Source organism: Corylus avellana, chromosome ca11 (genome assembly GCF_901000735.1).
Source record: "Corylus avellana chromosome ca11, CavTom2PMs-1.0".
Classification (NCBI taxonomy): domain Eukaryota; kingdom Viridiplantae; phylum Streptophyta; class Magnoliopsida; order Fagales; family Betulaceae; genus Corylus; species Corylus avellana.
The window spans coordinates 4,004,532-4,025,153 of NC_081551.1; the positions used below are offsets into that span (position 1 = coordinate 4,004,532).

The window sequence follows — 20,622 nt, forward strand, 5'->3', positions numbered from 1 at the left end:
TTTAAATTAAAAAAAATGCAATTCTATTTTCCTTGGCTGCCACTCATGGTCTATCACACCAGTTTGAAAATTTTTCTAGGTTCATTTAACATGTCAGTAATAACATGACACAAACTATGCGTTAGCTTGACGTAAAGCCGCACCTTTTCCCCTTGTAATAGGTTCAAGACTCAATAATTGATGTCTTAGACAGACATCCAAAACGAATGTGTTATTTGTATGTGTGTTCGAGACTCAATATATGTATGTGTGTTATTTATATTATTATATATGTGTTATATATTAATATTAACATACTAATTAGTAGAGCATCTTATATAATATACTTGTAATATAGTTAATTGTACTATATTTAATTAGTTCTATTATCTAATTATATATAATAACGTTTTGTTAATTTGTTACCTATAAACTATGGTTATATGCTAGATTAGGCCCTTCAACTGCCCTGCCCCAAGATCCAGTGACTTCATCCCGATCCATCCCAGCCCATTTTTGATCCAACCCGATGACCCATGAGATATGAGGGTCAACCCAGTTATAAGGGAAGAACCAAAGAACACGCCCCGATTGACATATGTGAGTTATAGAGAAAAAATATCATATATTTCCATTTGAGCCACATTACAATAATGATAATAATAACTGTTAGTTTGCTGTTATGTTAGTTTTTTTTCTTTTTTCTTTTTTCTCTGTTATGTTAGTTTACTTTCAGTTAAAGTGGTTGTACATACAGTTGAACTCATTACTCGAGCAGTAGCCGTAGTTGGTTTGTAATCAAGGAGAGTATATATACATTGTAAATGTAAAGTTTTATTCTGTAGAAACATTTAATAAGATAAATATGAAGTGGAATAATATGAAACAAATGAAAGAGAGAAAGACACAGTGGTTCAGCATATAGCATACATCTACACATCAAAGCATTAATAGATTACATATTTCATTAATTATATGATCTGAGTACATAGCTCTATTTATAGACATTTATATGTGATTTGAAATATTTCAAATATAAAAATATCCCTTAAATTATGATTAATAAATATTATCTAAATCCCTTCATTTAGGGAATACAAAATCAAAATTTAGTCTAAAGGATTTATATCCTTTAACACATTCAAGAAATACAATACAGAAAAATATCATCTTCTCCATATTTTCTCTCCAAACTTCCTCTGTTTTTCCTTTCTTGCTTTCCTTATTACATTGATTCCGTGTTTCTTAATACTTTACTCACGTAGAGAAAAGAATGGAAACTAAAATTGCGAGAAAGGAAATGGCATAAAACAGCCAAGTGATAATTTGGAGCCACAATGGAAATGGAATTGTAATGGCGGTAAATAAAGCGGTCACTGCGAAGAAGACACCAATAAGGTCGAGCACTCGGGCTATCACTGGAAACTTGGACTTCATGAATATGCTGACGAAGAGGCAAGCAAAGCATAATAAGAGTTGGAAAGATACCACGTGAAAGCTTGGAGAGAATTTCAACTGAAGTTGGGCATGTGTGAGAGCTACTGCAGGTGCCCAAGCAAAGCAAAAGGTCACCATTATCTTCACCCAATCTGTAATATGGTTATGCACTTCCAAAAGAAATGGTTGGGCAGCTGCTTCTAGGTCGGGTGGTGGCTGCAGCCCTTGGGGGTGAAATATTCTCTGAAAAAGTTGATACAAATGTGTGAAAGTAGTCATTTTTGGTGTCAGCTAAAATGGGGATTGCTACTGCATGCTTGTGTCTATATTTATATAGGGGTTGAATACTTGAAAGGCATCTGCCTTATACACATACGGCAAAAAGCAAATTGGGGGAATTTTTTTTTTTTTTTTTTTTAAGGGGAAACACGGTTTCAACTTTCAAGTGGGAATGAGGGTTTTGAATTTTTATTTTTTTATTTGAGGGGATGGTTTGACGAAGACACCGTAGCAATACAAAGCAAATTGAGGGGATTTTTTTTTTTTTTTAAAGGGGAGACAAGGTTTCAAGTGGGGGAGGGTTTTGAATTTTTTTTTTTTTTTTTTCCTTCTTTTTTTCGGTTTGACGAAGACACTTTGCAAGCAAGGGCGGAACTGCATGGCCCCAAGGGGCATGTAGTTCCCGAAATGTTTTAAAAATTAAAATTTTTACTCTTAAATTTTTTAATTTTGTACTCGTAAATTTTATTTACTCATAAAATTTTTAATTTTATCTCTCCAAAATTTAAATGCTAGTTCCACCCCCCTCGTTGCAATTGCAAAACATATTAGAAATAGGAGAAATTGGGGGGAGGGTTTTGAACTTCTGTTTGGATGGTTTGATGAAGACACGGTTTCAGACAGTCATGTGGCAATTTTAGTTGGAGGGTGAATTTTGAGTAAACACGGTTTCTAGTTCTAGTTTCTACCAAGTCAGCGATGTCATCCCTAGCGGCTAGCGTGAAAAAATGGGTATCCACCTTCTGGACACTTTTCTCGCGCAAATAAAATAAGAGAAATTGGGGGACGGTTTTGAATTTTTTTTTTTTTGGAGGGGATGCATTGCGAAGACACGGTTTGTGGCACTTTTTTTTGGAGGGGAATATTTTAAGGAAACACGGTTTCTAGGTTGGGAAATGCTAGAATGCAATTACTTCCCCACAATTTTTCCATCAAATGCTGAGGTGGCAAGCCCACTTACAATATTTTATTATTTTTTTTAAAATAAATTAAAATCAAAATAAAAATAAAGAAAAGTTAATAAAAAAAACTTTAAAAAATAGAAGGGTATATGAACTTTAAAAGTGAAGAAGAATTTGATGGTAATTTGAAACAGTTATATGAACTTGTCCCTAATAAAATTACTGAATTAAAAAAAAAAAAATTGTAAGAATAAAATAGAATAAATAGCGGTAAGAATAGTAGTTAAAAGTAGAAACTTTTACTTCGTTCATGCTCCTGCCATCGACGGCTCATGCTCCTGCCATTGACGGCTTTTACGTCAAAACGAACTGGAAAGTCTTTAACATTCCTTCTTTCTATTATCTTTCATGAACTTCAGTAATGACAAGAACTTGTTTGTGAATCGTCGGTGTCTCAATTCCACTTCCCACCTCTGTTTCCTCTGTAGGTTGCTCATCGTAGCCTCTAAAATCTCTCACTTTTTTTTTGGTGGCAATCTACCCTCATTCTTGATCACATATCCTCTATTATCATAGATACTTTTCTAGGCCACCACTTTTCATATCAAAGAACCATCTGTCAATTGTACTAGTATTTATGGTGAATGGGTTCGAGTACTGAGTTGGAGTGAGTAACCCAGAACGAGTTCATGGCGGAGAGCAGGCGCTATGGCCTTGGTGACCAACCAGGTGAGGATTTTGTTGATTCTCGTATTTTGCTTCAAGTGGAATCGTGGGTGTTTTAGGTGTTTCCTCTTTCTTCTTCTTCTTCTTCCTTTTTTTTTTTTTTTTTTTTTTACCCTTTAGATTATATATTATGTATATTTTTTCATGAGGTTTTGATGCTTTTATGATATGCAGTAGGAAATGTTTGTAATATTTTGTGTTTGGGGGAGCTTTGCATTTGGTACTTATTTTGATGAATACTATAGCTCTTGGTGAATTTCTACTGTTAACTATTTATAGGATCCTTATGTGCTGGGTTGCGAATGAGTTGAAATTTTCAGGGGTTAAATTTGGAGGAGAACCTGGAACATTTATCTACTCAAATTATTTTTTTAATGGTATACGTGCATATAATGCATTGGTGCATGCCCATAACCGAGCTTAGATTCAAAACCCATTTTCAGTCACTTGCTCTCTTAAAATGCCTGCTTTTTGGATGGACAAGCATACACTCAACATATGACATTTGGTGTGAACGAATTTGCATAAATTTGACGCTTTAAGTAGTATTTTGTGTAAAATTATTGTATACTTGTTAGTTTGAAGTCAGCCGTACATGTCATGGTTTCAAATTAATCGTACAGATCTTCTGTTAATGTGATTTGGTGGAATGCAGATATGGAGCAAATACACATAGAAGCACAACATCGATGGCTACGCCCAGCTGAAATTTGTGAAATTCTTCGAAATTATAAGAAGTTTCATATTGCCCCACAACCTGCAAATGTGCCAGAAAGTACGACTCCTTCCTGCATTGCTTTTGTTTGATATCATGCACAATAATGGTTACAAGTTACTTCTACCAGATAACAGCAGCTATCTCAATGATATTATCGACTCAGTTTTCTTTTTACATAAGCTAATTATTTAACCTCCCTGTTGTATGAAAAAAAAAAAAAAAAAACTGAGATCAAGTTTCTTTTGCAATTGGTTTAATTGATGATAAGTCATCAACACTTGTGAGGCTAATCAGTTGTTTGGTATCATATCCGAGATATCATGTATATTGTATAGTATACCTTTTATTACCAAATTGTACTAGCTAGTTATCTGAACCAATCTGTTTCAGAATTCTTATATATGGAGCCTATTTTCTCATTCTTCTGCTACTTACTGATATGATCGTAATTATTTGATATTGTCTGGTGTCATGTTAGAGTCCAATAAGAAGTATATCTCCGTAGATTTTATAGTCCCAATAAATAGTTATATTCATTCCTTATTAGAGTCATTAGAGTCGTCCAATTAGGTCTATTATGTAATCAATAGTATAGTGTTTCTCTATTTAAAGGGGAATTATCAATAACAAAGGATGAGTTGATTATTATTTTAGAATACAGTTTATTGTGTTTTGGAGGTCAAGGCTCCCTTGAAGTAGCCATTGGAGATAACGGCTCTCTCGAAGTAGCCGATTTATCCTTTCCTATATATGTTTTATTATTAGTTGGTTCGCATCACTTGCTATATCCAATTTTCTCTCATTGCCTATAACAGTTAAAATTGAGAAATTCTATTCACGTAGACATTATTTACCCACCTATTATTATATGTATTACCCTTTTTTTATGAATAATTATTCAATGTATAACATGTAGTCTTCCAAATTCCCAATATGATGAATGCTGGTTTCTCCGACCCAGGGCTGGAGTATGTTACCATGAGTTTAAACTCCTAAGCTAGGTGGCACCTATCACTGAAAAGCAGAAAATTATTTTTAAAATTAATTCTGATGCATATGGTATCGATTTCTGTGCTCATTCAATCCTCTGGACTTTGTTTCTCCCTTCGCCTGTTCAGCTTTCAAAGGATTGCAGTAAAAGAAATCAAACAAGCTAAAGGAATGAAGAAAAGGATCTTGCATTCGATGGTTGAACTGTGATACAGCAGACAATATATTCAGTCTGTAAATGAGAACTAAAGATGGAAAATAAGAAAGTATACAGTAAGGCAATCCCTGATTTGTGGGATTGTCAATCACCATTAATCCTTACACAGTAATCAAGTGTGTCCTTGTAAACCATAGACTCCATTACTGTCTTGACAGGCTGATATTCTTCTTTCCTTCTTTGTGCCATTGACTGTTATACGGTCTTGGTTCCATGAATCCTTAGCTGCTATGATTTCCTTATCTTCATGATCAACAGCTACACTTTCCTTTTCTTCATGATCAGGTGTACAATCAGGCTTTGCAGAGATTGCTGCATGATAAATGTTTTCCTTATCTTCATGACCAGCAGCTATACCATGTGTTCTAACATGCAGTACATTATTGATTTGTTTCACCTTTAAGTTCTTGTGGCTTATTTAGAATGCTCTATTGTTGAATTTAGAAACATTTCTCTTCCTTACTAAGCCGTATAATTTATTCTCCTCTTTTTTCTTCTTTCTCTGGATGAACTTAGTTTCCTCTGTCATCTGTAACTGATGGTTTAGAGAGCCAGAAGAGCATGTCCTTTATGTTAGCTCATAGATAACAAAATTTCTTGTAGTTGTAGGTATATATACATATATTAAAGCATCATCTACTCTGAAAATGAGGCACTCCTTGAACAATTTTTTTTCCTTAATTTTTCAAAATTAAGTACATACTTCTAAACTTATCTTCACCAGACATGTATTTCCAATTTCAGGTGGTTCACTTTTTCTTTTTGATCGGAAGGTGACGAGATACTTCAGAAAAGATGGCCATAAATGGAGGAAGAGAAATGGAAAGATGGAGAAGGAAGCTCACGAGATGCTCATGGTAAGCATCGGGCATCATGCTTGATTAAAGACATTTAAATCATGCTGATGTGTGCTGTTCACTGAATAATATGGTTTTTTGTTTCATTCTCATTTAGGGAGAGATATATGTTAAAATATTCTTTCTGCTTTCTTACTAACTGTGTAGAGAAAATTATACTTGCTTTCAGGTTGGAGGAAGTTATGTGTTGGACTGCTACTATGCCTATGGTGAAGAAAATGAAAATTTTCAAAGACGTAGTTATTGGATGCTTGAAAAGTGAGTGTGTAAATAGTTATTTGCATGGTGTTTACTGAAGATTTTGTTTGAATAATTTGCGTTATAAGTTCTCTATGTGTATATCTGTTAGGGTGAGAAGTACATCGGGAGTCCAACAAGATTAAGTTAATATACATATTATACCTTCCAAATATATATATATATATATATACATATTATAAAACTATTAATAGTCCAAAAGCCTAAGCTAATGGGGTTAGGTCCACTTAAATATATTAACTACTATTTTTCTTTATATTTTCTTAATGTGGGACACAAACCTCACAAGTACACTTACAACAAATCTCCCCCACACTTATGAGTCTCTTCTACGTTGACCATACTCTCTCTCAAGTGTGAGTCCTTTGCACAAGAGTGTCACACGTACTCCAAGAGCCACCACACTCTTTTTACCAAAGTCAAACCAAATGTATCAAACCTAGACACTCGTATCAGAAGCGGAAGCTAACCATAGCTCTTATACCAATTGTTAGGGAGAGAAACACCGCAGGAGTCCAACAAGAGTAATTAAATATACATATTAGGACACTACTTCTTGCCCAAAAGCCTAAGCTAATGGGTTTGAGTCCACTTAAGTATATTAACTACTCTTTTTCTTTATACATTTTCAATGTAGGATACAAACTTCACAAGTGCACTCACAACAATATCCTTGCTCATCATGAAAAACTAGATTTTGTAAATATTAATCTTCTATGTTCTGTTATTTGAAGGGTAATTAAAGTTTTTTTTTTTTTTTTTTAAGTAATTCAATCTCATTAGAAAGCGCAAAGGGGACAACCCTCAATTGATCTTAGAATATAGGCTTGTTTTAGTGTCATAATCTTTGGGATATGTTTAAAGTCTACTATCAAGCATGGAGACTAATATTTTATTTTAGAAAAAGTTGGAACATTTGTTGCATCTGATTTTGAGATTTTTTTTTTTTTTTTGACTTCCAATGAGTTGATTCTTTTTCTTGTTATCTTTCCGGCCTTGCAACGAATTGATTGTTGAACAAAAATGTGAGGTCCCCTGCTGTGCCTCTCCCTCACACCACACACGTACACATAAAGAACAAGCAGATGCACTATACCTATGGTATTTTTTTTTTTTTTTCCTTTCCTATTTTCATGTTTGATGTGATTTGAGGTGGAAAAAGGGAGAAAAATGAGAAAGTAGAAAACGATTATTAATTTATAATAGAGAAATGATCAAAATCATTCTCTGGAAGCCGAAACAGAAGAAATGCAAAAACAGCAAGGTCTCCATGCTAGAAATCCTCTTTGCTCTCAAAAAAAGAAAAAAAAAAAAAAAAGGACAGCTCTGTTCCCAACACTTGAAAAAAGAAAAAAAGAACTAAACTCAAGAGAAATCTTACAACATATATTGAGCTTATACGGTTGAAAATATTTCACTTAAACAAGAAGAGGAAGAAGACTGTTGACGATTTTTATTTTTGTTTTCTGTTTTTCCTTTTGGCTTTCCCCTCATCTATCGCTGCCTCTAGAGAAGATACTCTACCATGCCTCTCCATGTTACTATTTCTTTTTAGTTTGCTCTACTTTTTTCCTTTTCCCCCCAACAATGATTTATATTAGTGCTCCTTCAACTTAAGGGTATGTGATGATAGCAATATCTTCAGTTCTAGTTATCAACATTGTGCAGTTATTTGTAATGGGTTAAAGTAGATAACTCATTTCTGTTATAATATAGTTTAGTTAGTTGAGAAGGTTATAATACAATTTAGTTAGTTGAGAGTTAGTTGAAGTGTTAGTTGAGGGAGGATGTATAAATAGTCTGAATGAGAATGTAATCGGTAGCTTTGTAGACAATTGTTCATTGTGAACTTGGAGGAGGAGTCCTCGAATACTCAAGGAGGTTTAGGTATCCTCGAAATACCTAGTTCAATAGTCAATTCATTCATTCATTCTATTCTTTCTATCTTTCCTTTCCCATATTTGCATTCATTAACAGCTGTTATTAGAACAGAACTGTTACAAGTGGTATCAGAGCCATTTGTTTTTTCTTTTCATGAAAACTAGATCTATGGGGCAAGAGTCTGATTTGGCACAATTCAGGAAGGAGTTTAAAAAGTTACAGGATGATGTATCAGCTTATAAAACCATTCAGGAGGAGTTGAATGTAAGGATTGATCGTAATGAGTCGAAGCATGATGAACATGCAAGAAAACAGGAGGAGTATATGAGGCAGCAAAAGGAGCATATGAGGCAGCAGGAGGAGCATATGAGGCAGCAGGATGCACAATTTGCTCAATTGCTGAAATATTTCCAAGAGACAAAGAAGGCGCCAGAACAGAAAGATAAAAGTTCTTCTTTTGATTCTATGGAGGCCAATTTTGGCTCAACCTCAAAAGGAATGAGTCATGCAGCAGATGGTGAAGGGTTTCAAACTAGGTTCATTCGATGGGAATTTCCAATGTTTGATGGAGACGAACCGATGAATTGGTGCTATAAGGCTGTTCAGTTTTTTGAGCATTTCTCTACACCAGATCAACAAAGGCTGAAAATTGCTTCATTTCACATGAAAGGTACAGCTCTAATTTGGTTGAAAGAATTACCTAAGTCAAATTCTTTTTCATCTTGGGATGATTTTGCTAGAGCTTTACAAAAACGATTTGGCATGGGGTTTTACGATGATCCTATGGAAAGCTTCGCTAAGTTGACGCAAGGGGGCTCACTAGAGGAAGATAAGAAACAATTTAAAAATTCATTAGGCGAACAAGTCAAGTTGGAAAAAGAAATTAATTCGCCTTTGAATGAGAAGGTAGAGACCCAAGAAGAATTCAAGAAAGGCGAAGTGAAGGCAGAGGGATCCTCAGCTGAATCTATTGCTGCCCTTGATAAAGTCGATACCGTCAAACAAAGAATGGAAGCTGCGTATGAGACTTTAAATGCAACTGTGGAGGATGTCTTTGCCAATGGTGATCTTCCTCGGGCTGATGAAACCTTGGCCAATATGAGGCATTGCTTGTCTGCTGTTGGGGAGGTTGCTGTATTTGCTAATGTGGAGAAGCAGCTTTGTGGTCTGAAATTTTTTTTTCTCTTCAAACATAGATGGCGCTGGAAGAAAATGTAGATGATGCATGAGAAGAGAGAGGGTTCAACAGAAATAAAAAAGGGTGAGGAGGAGGTGTGTGCTGTCACTGTTGTGTGCAAATGGTGGAATTGGGCATTGTGAAAGTCAGTGTGTTCACCTGAGCTGGCTTGCTTGGGAAGCTGAATAGTGCGAAGGTGGGGAAGTGAGAACAAATATCAGACAAAGGTTTGGGCTTTTGGCCTGCATTTTGACCCTAGGCTGCATTTGTATTTCAATATTCTTTGTAGTCCCTTGTAATAGGCAGCTTTCTTTCAATTGCACACCTTGTGGGCAAGGTGTTTTAAAGGAGCGGGTAATGTAATGGGTTAAAGTAGATAACTCATTTCTGTTATAATATAGTTTAGTTAGTTGAGAAGGTTATAATACAATTTAGTTAGTTGAGAGTTAGTTGAAGTGTTAGTTGAGGGAGGATGTATAAATAGTCTGAATGAGAATGTAATCGGTAGCTTTGTAGACAATTGTTCATTGTGAACTTGGAGGAGGAGTCCTCGAATACTCAAGGAGGTTTAGGTATCCTCGAAATACCTAGTTCAATAGTCAATTCATTCATTCATTCTATTCTTTCTATCTTTCCTTTCCCATATTTGCATTCATTAACAGCTGTTATTAGAAACGTAACTGCTACATTATTATTCTTATTCGTTCAAAACGCCATAAGACTTGCTGAAATAATTTTCAATTTTGCTTCTTACAGTTTCTATTCTTGTGGTTTGGGGTTTTTCCTTTGTTGCTTACCTAATTCACCATTACTGTAGGGATCTCTCACACATAGCTTTTGTCCACTATCGGGAAGTAAAGGTAACACTTTATCCCTTTAAACTCTAATGTTGTCTGCACAATTAGTCATAGATGGATAAACCCTAAGAATAGTGGTTTCTTCTTGGCATTATTAACTTAATTATTTTGAAAGTATTTAAAAGATTGTTCTAATAGAAATTTATTCAATTTTCCATTACATAGCTGCTTTGATTTGTGGTGGTCATTGTGGTATTTTTGTGTTTGTGGTCGTATTCCAACTTTCATTACTAGTGACTCTTGTAAAGCCCTAGCTTTTCAATGATATGAGGTTCTTAGGTAATACAAAGTAATTTTTGAAATATTGGACCTAGTCTTTGTCGTGGTAAAAACCAAGGACTTGATTTAAGATTTGCACTAGTAGAAGTACTTCTCACAACCAAGTTGCAATAGATGGAGTTAGTACTGGACTTGATGCTTAAGTCATGCATTCCATTCTTAGATTCATGGTTTTAATGTTGTGATATCAGATGCTGATGTAGTTTTTGTCATATTTGCTATTATTGGTGTTTTATGCTCGTTTTTCTGAAGTTCAGCCCTGATACTCCTTATAAATTTTCCATTCTGAAGCTGATTTTAGTCTCTTGATTATTTCTATGCTATATTAGATTTTTATTTGCCTATAAGTCTCTGTACTTTCAGTTTTGATTCTTTTCTATATTTTCCAACTTGATCAGGGCAATAGGACAAATTTGAACCGTGTTAGAGAGACTGAAGAAGCTATTCCCCCCCAGGAAACTGAAGATTTATTACCGAATTCTGAGATTGATAGCTCTGCATCATGTAGTTTTCATCCAAATAATTCCCAAGTGCCTTCACAAACTACAGATACAACAAGCCTTAACAGTACTCAGGCATCAGAGTATGAAGATACTAAATTAGGTAGATTGTTATACATGCCTCAGTTTATGATTGATTATAGACTCCTGATGATACTTCATAGGGACGATTTTATGGATTTGAGGATGGTGTATGCTTGAGTGTTCATTGTCAGTCCATTCTAAATTTTCTTTAATTATATTTCGTAATATTTTGCATTTGGGGGAACTTTGGATTTGGTATTTATTTTGATGCATTAGTAGCTCTTGGTGAATTTCTATTGTTATCTATTTATAGGTAATACTTATTATTATGTGCTTGGTTTTGAATGAGTTGAAGTTTTTGGGGGTTGTATCTGTGAATGTGTTCACTTTCCAGATATGGTAACAATGGAGCACTATTCATAGATGCTAGGGCAACGCTTAAAATCGTGCTATATGAGTTTAGACTAGAGATAATCCTACACTTTTTAGCCCTTCTTGGGTTGTAGAAGACACTAAATAGGAACTGTGCTGATGACTGCGTTTTGATCAGAAACGTGTATCATAATTAACGGGCTCTCCTTTGTGGCTCAAAGGTTAAATTTAGAGGGGAAGATGGAACATTTATCTACTCAAATTATTTTTTAATGGTGTACATGCATATAATGCATTGGTGCATGCCCATAACCGAGCTTAGATTCAAAACCCATTTCCAGTCACTTGCTCTCTTAAAATGCCTGCTTTTTGCATGGACAAGCATACAGTCAACATGGCATTTGGTGTAAACGAATTTGCATAAATATTCTATACTTGTTAGTTTGAAGTCGGCCATGCTTGTGATGGTTTCCAAGGATCAAATTAATGATCTTCTGTGAATGTGATTTGGTGGAATGCAGATATTTGGCAAATACCCATCGCAGCACAGCATCGATGGCTACACCCAGCTGAAATTTGTGAAATTCTTCGAAATTATGAGAAGTTTTGTATGGCCACAAAACGTGCAAATATGCCACCAAGTACAATTCCTTCCTGCATTGTTTTTGTTAGATATCATGCACAATAATTGTTAGAAGTTACTTCTACCAGACAACAGCAGCTATCTCAATGATATTATCGATTCAGTTTTCTAGACAAACTTTTTGTTTTTTTCGTTGGGGGGGGAAGGGAGAGATTTTACATAACCTTTAACCTCCTTTTTCTGTGATCTATTCACGATTTTGGGAGTTTAGGACTTTTTTATTTTTATAAAGCCCCCGCCCTGTTATAGCTGAGATCAAGATTCACTTGTTGGAAAAAAAAAAAAAACTAACTGAGATCAAGTTTCTTTTGCAACTGGTTTAATTGATGATAACTCATCAACAGTACTCTTGTGAGGCTAATCAGTCGTTTGGTATCATATTTGTGGGTATCAGTATAGTATAGCTTTTATTACCAAATTGTTACCGGTTATCTGGACCAATATGCTGAAGCCTATTTTTGAATTTAGAAACATTTCTCTTCTTACTTAACCATACAATTTGTTCTTCTCTTTTTTTCTTCTTTGGATGAACTTAGTTTCCTCTGTCATCTGTAACTGATGTTTTAGAGAGCCAGAAAAGCATGTCCTTTATGTTAGCTCATAAATAAAAAAATTTCTTCTAGTTGTAGGCACATTTTAAAGCATCATCTACTCTGAAAATGAGACACTCCTCGAACCTTTTTTTTTGTTAATTTTTCAAAAGTATATACTTCTAAACATATCTTCACCTGACATGTATTTCCAATTTCAGGTGGTTCACTTTTACTTTTCGATAGGAAGGCGCTGAGATACTTCAGAAAAGATGGCCATAACTGGAGGAAGAAAGAGGATGGAAAGACAGTGAAGGAAGCTCATGACAGGCTCAAGGTAGGCACCAGGCATGATGGTTGATTAAAGAAATTTAAATCATGCTGGTGTATGCTGTTCACTGAATCGTATGGTTTTTTGTTTCATTCTCATTTAGGCAGAGATATATGTTAAAAGATTGTTTATGCTTTCTAATTAACTGTGTAAGGAAAATTATACTTCCTTTCAGGTTGGAAGCATTGATGTGTTGCACTGCTACTTTGCCCATGGTGAAGAAAATGAAAATTTTCAAAGACGCAGTTATTGGATGCTTGAAGAGTGAGTGTGTAAAGAGATAGTTGCATGCTTTTTACCGAAGATTTGTTTTGAATTTATCAATTTGCAATATATGTTCTCTATGTGTGTATCCTTGTTCGTCATGAAAAATTAGATGTTGGAAATATTAATCTTCTATGTTCTGTTATTTGAAGGGTAATTAAAGATTTTTTTTTTTAAGTACTATTTTTGACTTCCAATGAGTTGATTCATTTTTTCTTGTTCTTTTTCTGGCCTTGCAATGAATTGATTGTTCAATGAACAAAAATGTATGGTTCTCTAATGTGCCTCTCTCTCACCCCACACACGTACACATAAAGAACAAGCAGATGCACTATACCTGCTTCTAAGGTAAAGTTTTATTTTTTTCCTCATATTTTCACGTTTGATGTGATTTGAGATGGAAAAAGGGAGAAAAATGAGAAAGTAGAAATCAAGGTGAATTCTTTCCAGTAAGCTAGCCTCCAAATCACTCTAACACATATAAACACTAATAAAATAAGGTTGGGAATCAGGGAAATTTGTGTAATTTCCTTAAATAATTGAAGTTATCCAAATACTACCAAAGTCGACCATAAATTTCTGATAGACACCCTAGGACCGTAGCTCTCCCTTAAACACCTTCTAGTTCACCGGAAGTCATTTTTCAAGTAGCACGTTGGATTCTTCTTTACATTCAAGGGCAAATTAAAACTCTAGTAGCCGAGACAGGAGAAACGTAAAAACAGCAAGGTCTCCATGCTAGAAATCCTCTTTGCTCTAAAAAAAAAAAAAGGAAAAAAGACAGCTCTGTTCCCAACACTTGAAAAAGGAAAAAAAGAACAAACTCAAGAGAAATCTTACAATATATATTGAGCTTATACGGTTGAAAATATTTCAGTTAAACAAGAAAAGGAAGAAAACCGTTGATGATTTTTATTTTTGTTTTCTGTTTTTCCTTTTGGATTTTCCCTCATCTATTGCTGCCTCCAGAGAAGATACTCTACAATGCCTCTCCATGTTACTATTTCTTTTTAGTTTGCTCTAGTTTTTTCCTTTTCTGCTCAACAATGATGTATATTTGTGCTCCTTCAACTTAAGGGTATGTGATGATAGAAATATCTTCAGTTCTAGTTATCAACCTTGTGCAGTTGTTATTCTTATTTGTTCAAAACGCCATAAGACTTGCTGAAATAGTTTTCAATTTTGTTTCTTACAGTTTCTATTCTTGTGGTTTGGGGTTTTTCTTTATTTGCTTACCTAATTCACCACTACTGTAGGGATCTCTCACACATAGTTCTTGTCCACTATCGGGAAGTAAAGGTAACACTTTATCCCTTTAAATTTATTTATTATAAATTTTTCCATTCTGAAGCTGATTTTAGTCTCTTGATTATTTCTATGCTGTATTAGATTTTTATTTGTCTATAAGTCTCTGTACTTTCAGTTTTGATTCTTTTCTATATTTTCCAACTTGATCAGGGCAATAGGACAAATTGGAACCGTGTTAGAGAGACTGAAGAAGCTATTCCCTATTCCCAAGAAACTGAAGATTTATTACCGAATTTTGAGAATGATAGCTATGCATTGTGTAGTATTCATCCAAATAATTCCCAAGTGCCTTCATCACAAACTACAGATACAACCAGCCTTAACAGTGCTCAGGCATCAGAATATGAAGACACTGAATCAGGTAAATTGTTATACATGCCTCAGTTTATGATTGATTATAGACTCCTGATGTTACTTCATAGAGACGATTTTATATGGATTTGAGGATGGTGTATGCTTGAGTGTTCATTGTCAGTCCATTCTAAATTTTTTTTAATTATATTCATGCAACTTAACATGATATATGCAGCATATAATCACCATGCAAGATTTGCACTCCACTCTTCCCTCGAATCACAGCAGTCCATGGTGGAGAAGACTAATACTGGACTCACTGATCCTCAGTTTCCTGCATCAGTTTCAAGTAAGTTGTTTATTTTGTTTTATTCTATCAATTTAATCATTGATCATATCAGTGAATTTTGATATTACTAATTGCTATCTGACGTGGCATACCAACTTCATTGTAATACTCTATACTATTAACAGATGATTATCAAGGAAAATCTTCGGCCATTTCTGGGGTAGATTTTCTTTCACTCACTCAAGCAGATAAAGCGAAAGAGAGTAATAATGCTGGATTAAAAGACCTCGATATTGATTCTGCATCTTGGAAGGATATCTCTTTCTTTGTCAATGCTATTTCTGGCAGTCAAACTATGCCTCTTCAGCCACCATTTCTCGAAAGACAACCTGATACCATTGGAGTCCTTGGAAAACGAGAAAACCAGAAACTGGGGCAGCTTTTCACCGGAAACTTTGGTGAAAGGCAGGAGTTTGTGGGTCACCCACAGGACCAAGAAGAGTGGAAGGTACAAATTTAGTTACAATTTATAGAATATATCATTGGCATCAAATGTGTATATTTTGCTAAAGCACTTTTGGAATCATAAACATTCCATGGTGATTGTTTTTGAGGGTTACAGTAAATTTGGAAAATCGTTGCTTTTATGTTACAAGCTGAACTACGGAGTTTCAAATAGAGATATAAAAGGATGGCATTTTGTGTTACTGCTCAAAATAAATTTCCAATTTCTAAATTCTTGTTTCCAAGGTACTATAGTTACTTCCAATTGACAACAACATATATGCTGTGCATGCAAGTAATTCTGATTTGTTTATTGATAAATATTGTATGGAAGGAGTGAGCTAGCTCAAGAGAAAATTTCCCGTCTTCTGGTTGTAAATTTTAACTAATAGAGTACATAATTTTTTATATTCTGGTTTTAGAGTTGTAGGGCCATTAGCTGCTGTTTTCTTGTCGACTCCTATTAATTGTGTCCAGGCTTTACTTTGCCTTACAAACAGACTTCTGAAGACAAGTGGCCCTTGGATCAGGATGTGCATATGGAATCAGTGTATGGTGTCGTTTCTAGGCTTCCTGAGGCTGAACAAGACGTTAATCAGGTCAATGTACTCAATTGTCTGGAGCCGTGTTTAGCACTTACTGATAAGAAGGAAAACTTTCCTATGCAAGATAACCTTCAAGGACAGCTTACAAATGCAGATCGAACACAGTTATTATCTGGATTTAGGTCAAGAGAGCAAGGTGACTTTAGACGGAAAAACCAACAACTTTTTTACAAAAATACCTGTGTTAGATGGCTCTCTTGCAGAAGAAGGCACTTGCAACAGATGGATGAGTAAGGAACTTGGAGACGTAAATGAGTCATATATGCAGTCCAGTTCTGGGGCCTATTGGGATGGTGTTGAAGGTGAAAGTAGGGTTGATGAATCCAGTATTTCTCCTCAGGTGCATTTGGATAATTATACTCTTGGTCCCACTCTATCCCAGGACCAGCTTTTCAGCATTATTGATTTCTCACCAAATTGGGCATATGAAGGCTCTGAAATTAAGGTACCTTGGATTTGATCTTCCTTCTGGGCTGCAGTTATATCAACTAAGCTTTCAAATGTGTCATCTGTCTGCTAAACGTTAATATACAAATCCTGTCTTATTTATCAATTCTGGTCTGGTGATATTTAATTTTTTTCTCTTTTATCCCACAACTTATACAGGTCCTGATTACGGGAAGGTTCTTGAAGAATCAACAAGAAGCAGAAAATTGTGAGTGGTCATGTATGTTTGGGGAAGTGGAAGTTCCTGCTGAGGTTATCGCTGATGGTGTTTTACGATGTCATACTCCCATTCATAAGGCTGCAAGGGTTCCTTTTTATGTGACACGTTCCAATAGGTTAGCATGTAGTGAAGTGCGAGAATTTGAATACCGATTTAAACCTGTTAAAGATGCGGATATTATAGATAATTATAGTGACAGTGGAAATGAAATTCTTCAAATGCGATTTGTAAAACTATTGTGTCTGAGCTCTGCCTGCCCTCCAAATTCTGATTACATCGGTCTGAGTGAGGAATCCCAATTAAGCAATAAAATCAGTTCATTGCTAAAAGAGGACGGTGATGAATGGCATCAAATGTTAGAGCTTGCTTCTGAGAAGGATTATTCTCCTGAAAGAGTACAGGAGAAGCTGCTTGAAAAGCTACTGAAGGAGAAGTTGCATATATGGCTCCTGCAGAAAGCAGCAGAAGGTGGAAAAGGTCCTTCTGTATTGGATAAGGGTGGCCAAGGTGTGCTACATTTTGCAGCTGCCCTTGGCTATGATTGGGCCCTAGAACCCACAAAACTTGCAGGTGTAAGTGTCAATTTCCGTGATGTGAATGGATGGACTGCACTTCATTGGGCTGCATTTTTTGGCAGGTGAGCACTTAAAGATTCTTGCTTGTTTCTTTGTGGTAATCTTTACCTTTGTGTACTTCCGTCTATTCTTTCTGCCTCCACCTTCCAATGTACAGGACACGACATTCTAGGCTGAATCTCATATGAGAGAAAAGGGGAAAAGATCTTGTATCATATGTGAAGATATAACAAGAAAACTACCTATGCTATGAAAGCCTTCTCTGTACATAGAGAGGGAAATTGAATTTGATAGACATAATTTAAGTTGAAGTATATATACCTTACCAGGCAGGGATAAACCTGAACAGCAAGTGGTAGTCCTTTTGAATTTTTCGTCAAATGCTAATACTCATTATGAACTTTTTCTTTTCTTCTCCTTCCAAGTTAACTTCTTGTTTGAACTTGCTTTACCAGAGAGCGCACGGTTGCTTCCCTTGTCTCTCTCGGTGCAGCTCCTGGTGTAGTAACTGATCCAAGTCCCAAGTATCCTTCAGGCAGAACACCTGCTGACCTAGCTTCTGCTAATGGACATAAAGGAATTGCTGGTTATCTTGCAGAGTCTGCTCTGAGTGCCCACCTTTCATCTCTTCAGTTGGACACCAAGGATGGTGATGCTGCAGAGATCCCTGGAGCAAAAGCAGTTGAAACAGTTTCAGAACGAAGCGCAACTCCAATCAGCGATGGGGATTTACCAGATGGATTATCACTGAAAGATTCGCTAGCTGCTGTCTGTAATGCCACTCAAGCTGCTGCACGTATTCATCAAGTCTACAGGATGCAGTCCTTCCAAAAAAAGCAGTTAAAAGAGTATGGTGATGATGCATTTGGCATGTCAGAAGAAGAACAAGCTCTTTCTTTTCTTGCTGTTAAGACACACAAATCAGTACAACACGATCTGCCTGTGCATGCTGCTGCAATTCGGATACAAAATAAGTTCCGCAGTTGGAAGGGAAGAAAAGAATTTTTGATAATCCGGCAGCGAATTGTGAAAATTCAGGTGCGTTGCTATTGTTGCTTTTCTCTGCTTGGTTTTATGGCTCCTGCTTTACTTTTGGTGTCTATTCTTGTGTGTATTTGTTGTTGAAGGTTTTCCCCTAAATTGAGAAATCAAGTGCAATACTAACTATTAGCTTTCATGACAAAAGGCCCATGTAAGAGGCCACCAGGTCAGGAAGAACTATAGAAAGATAACCTGGTCAGTTGGAATTTTGGAGAAAGTTATTTTGCGTTGGAGACGAAAAGGAAGTGGTTTGCGTGGATTTAAATCAGAAGCACTTACCGAGGGCCGTAGAATGGAAGATACATCTTCGAAGGAGGATGACTATGATTTCCTGAAAGAGGGCAGAAAGCAAACAGAGGAGAGGTTGCAAAAAGCCCTTGCTAGGGTGAAGTCCATGGTTCAGTATCCAGAGGCGAGAGATCAATATCGTAGGCTGCTGAATGTTGTGGCTGAGATACAGGAAACAAAGGTACTGGATTTTGCTTTTTGCTTTTTTTGGGATGAATGACTTGCTATTAAAAACGGAACAAAGTTTTACAACACTCTCCAGCAAACATGCTGGAACAACAAATGCTATGACAAAGCATCTAACAACAAAACAAACTACCTACCTAGTAATCCAGTATACTTTGAGTTATACACCAATCGCTACAAATCTCTACATTCTCATCATTCTTTTTAAATTTCCCCTTCCCCTTATTCTATTTCTATACAACATTTTGAATCACTTTCTCCTCTGCTCTAGGTTGATTCTCATGCCTTAAATCATTTCTCTGCCTCCATGTGTTGTATACTGCTGCATAGGGCTGTAAACAAACAAAGCTACCCGTGAGCTTGCTTGGGCTTAGCTCGATAAAACTTGGCTCGTGCGTGACTCGATTATTAAATAAGCCGTTCGTGGACATGAAACTATACTCGATTATTAAACAATACATACCCGTCTACAATTCGGTTCGCTCGTTTAAAGTTCATGAACGGGCTCGGCTCGCTTATTAGCGCGACTCGTATATATTTATATATTAATTCATAAATATATGTATATATTAATTAATAAAATTAACTTATATAATATATAATTTAATGATAAAAGTTAATCATGTGGTCATATCTTAATTGATCTAACCATTACGTATCTAATGCTAATTAAATCAGCAATTTGAATTGTTAATTATATGATTGAATGGAAACTTATTATACTCAATCGTATCATTAATAAAATTTGTTTATGCTGTTTTTTTTTTTTTAATAACTTAAATACTACAAGCCGAGCTCGAGTACTTCGCTCGAGCTAGGCAAAATTTTTTGAGCTCGAGCTCGGACAAGGTACCCACCCTAATGAGCCAAGCTTGGATATGAAATGGAGCTCGTGTCAAGCTCGAGCTCGACAAAAAAATTCAACGAGCCAAGCTTGAACAAGCACTATCTGCTCAAGCTCGGCTTGTTTACACGTGCTGCACTCCAAACCAGCTTACTCTTAAGCTTTTGTTCCTCCATTTTCTTATTCCTTTACTCTCTCCTACCATCCTATAGGAGGATCTAGTACTAAACATTTCTTCATTGTCTCTCCCCAAATTCTTTTACTGAATCCACATTCTAAGAATAAATGATCTCTGCATTCAATAATGCTTCTGCAGAACACACATTTGATCTGTACTTTATAGCCCCAATCCAGCCACAATACAAATGCTTGTTTAGGAATTGCAAGTGGAAACCAAATCAGTTTCTACCAATCCACTTTTGGCTTCTTAGATTGAATTGCATCCCACGTTTTTACACTGGTATAACAACTTTTTTCTTTTCTTTTTGAAATCACCCATATAGGCTTATCACTTTCTCCTATTTTCACCATTGGCAACTTGCTTTGTATACTAACTAAATCTTCTGATTTGGCTGGTTGCCACTCCCACTACTTTCCCTTTATTACACTTGATAATTTTGCTTCCATCTTACTTCGAGCATCATATGCTACCTTGTATCCATATTGTTCATAAAGGGCATCATCAAGGTGCCACCAATCCAGCCATAAATGAATGTTTTTTCCATCTCCCACCGAGAATTTGATGAACTTCTTTGCTATATCCCTTAGCTTAAGTATCTTTTTCCAGTTCCATGTTCAAT

General features: G+C 35.8%; 1 protein-coding gene across 1 annotated transcript in view; it reads left to right on the forward strand.

Annotated features, from left to right (window-relative positions):
- The first annotated feature begins 3,271 nt into the window (after positions 1–3,271).
- LOC132165443 (calmodulin-binding transcription activator 3-like) overlaps positions 3,272–20,622 on the forward strand; it is a 21,851-nt gene continuing 4,500 nt past the window's right edge. The window contains 18 exon segments of the mRNA XM_059576012.1: positions 3,272–3,326; positions 3,979–4,098; positions 5,993–6,105; positions 6,275–6,363; positions 10,239–10,281; positions 10,956–11,160; positions 11,975–12,094; positions 12,848–12,963; positions 13,133–13,221; positions 14,478–14,520; positions 14,680–14,890; positions 15,059–15,172; positions 15,298–15,620; positions 16,117–16,314; positions 16,316–16,666; positions 16,828–17,525; positions 17,919–18,501; positions 18,650–18,973. Coding sequence (XP_059431995.1) covers positions 3,287–3,326; positions 3,979–4,098; positions 5,993–6,105; positions 6,275–6,363; positions 10,239–10,281; positions 10,956–11,160; positions 11,975–12,094; positions 12,848–12,963; positions 13,133–13,221; positions 14,478–14,520; positions 14,680–14,890; positions 15,059–15,172; positions 15,298–15,620; positions 16,117–16,314; positions 16,316–16,666; positions 16,828–17,525; positions 17,919–18,501; positions 18,650–18,973 — 3,780 coding nt within the window. The 5' untranslated portion in view covers positions 3,272–3,286.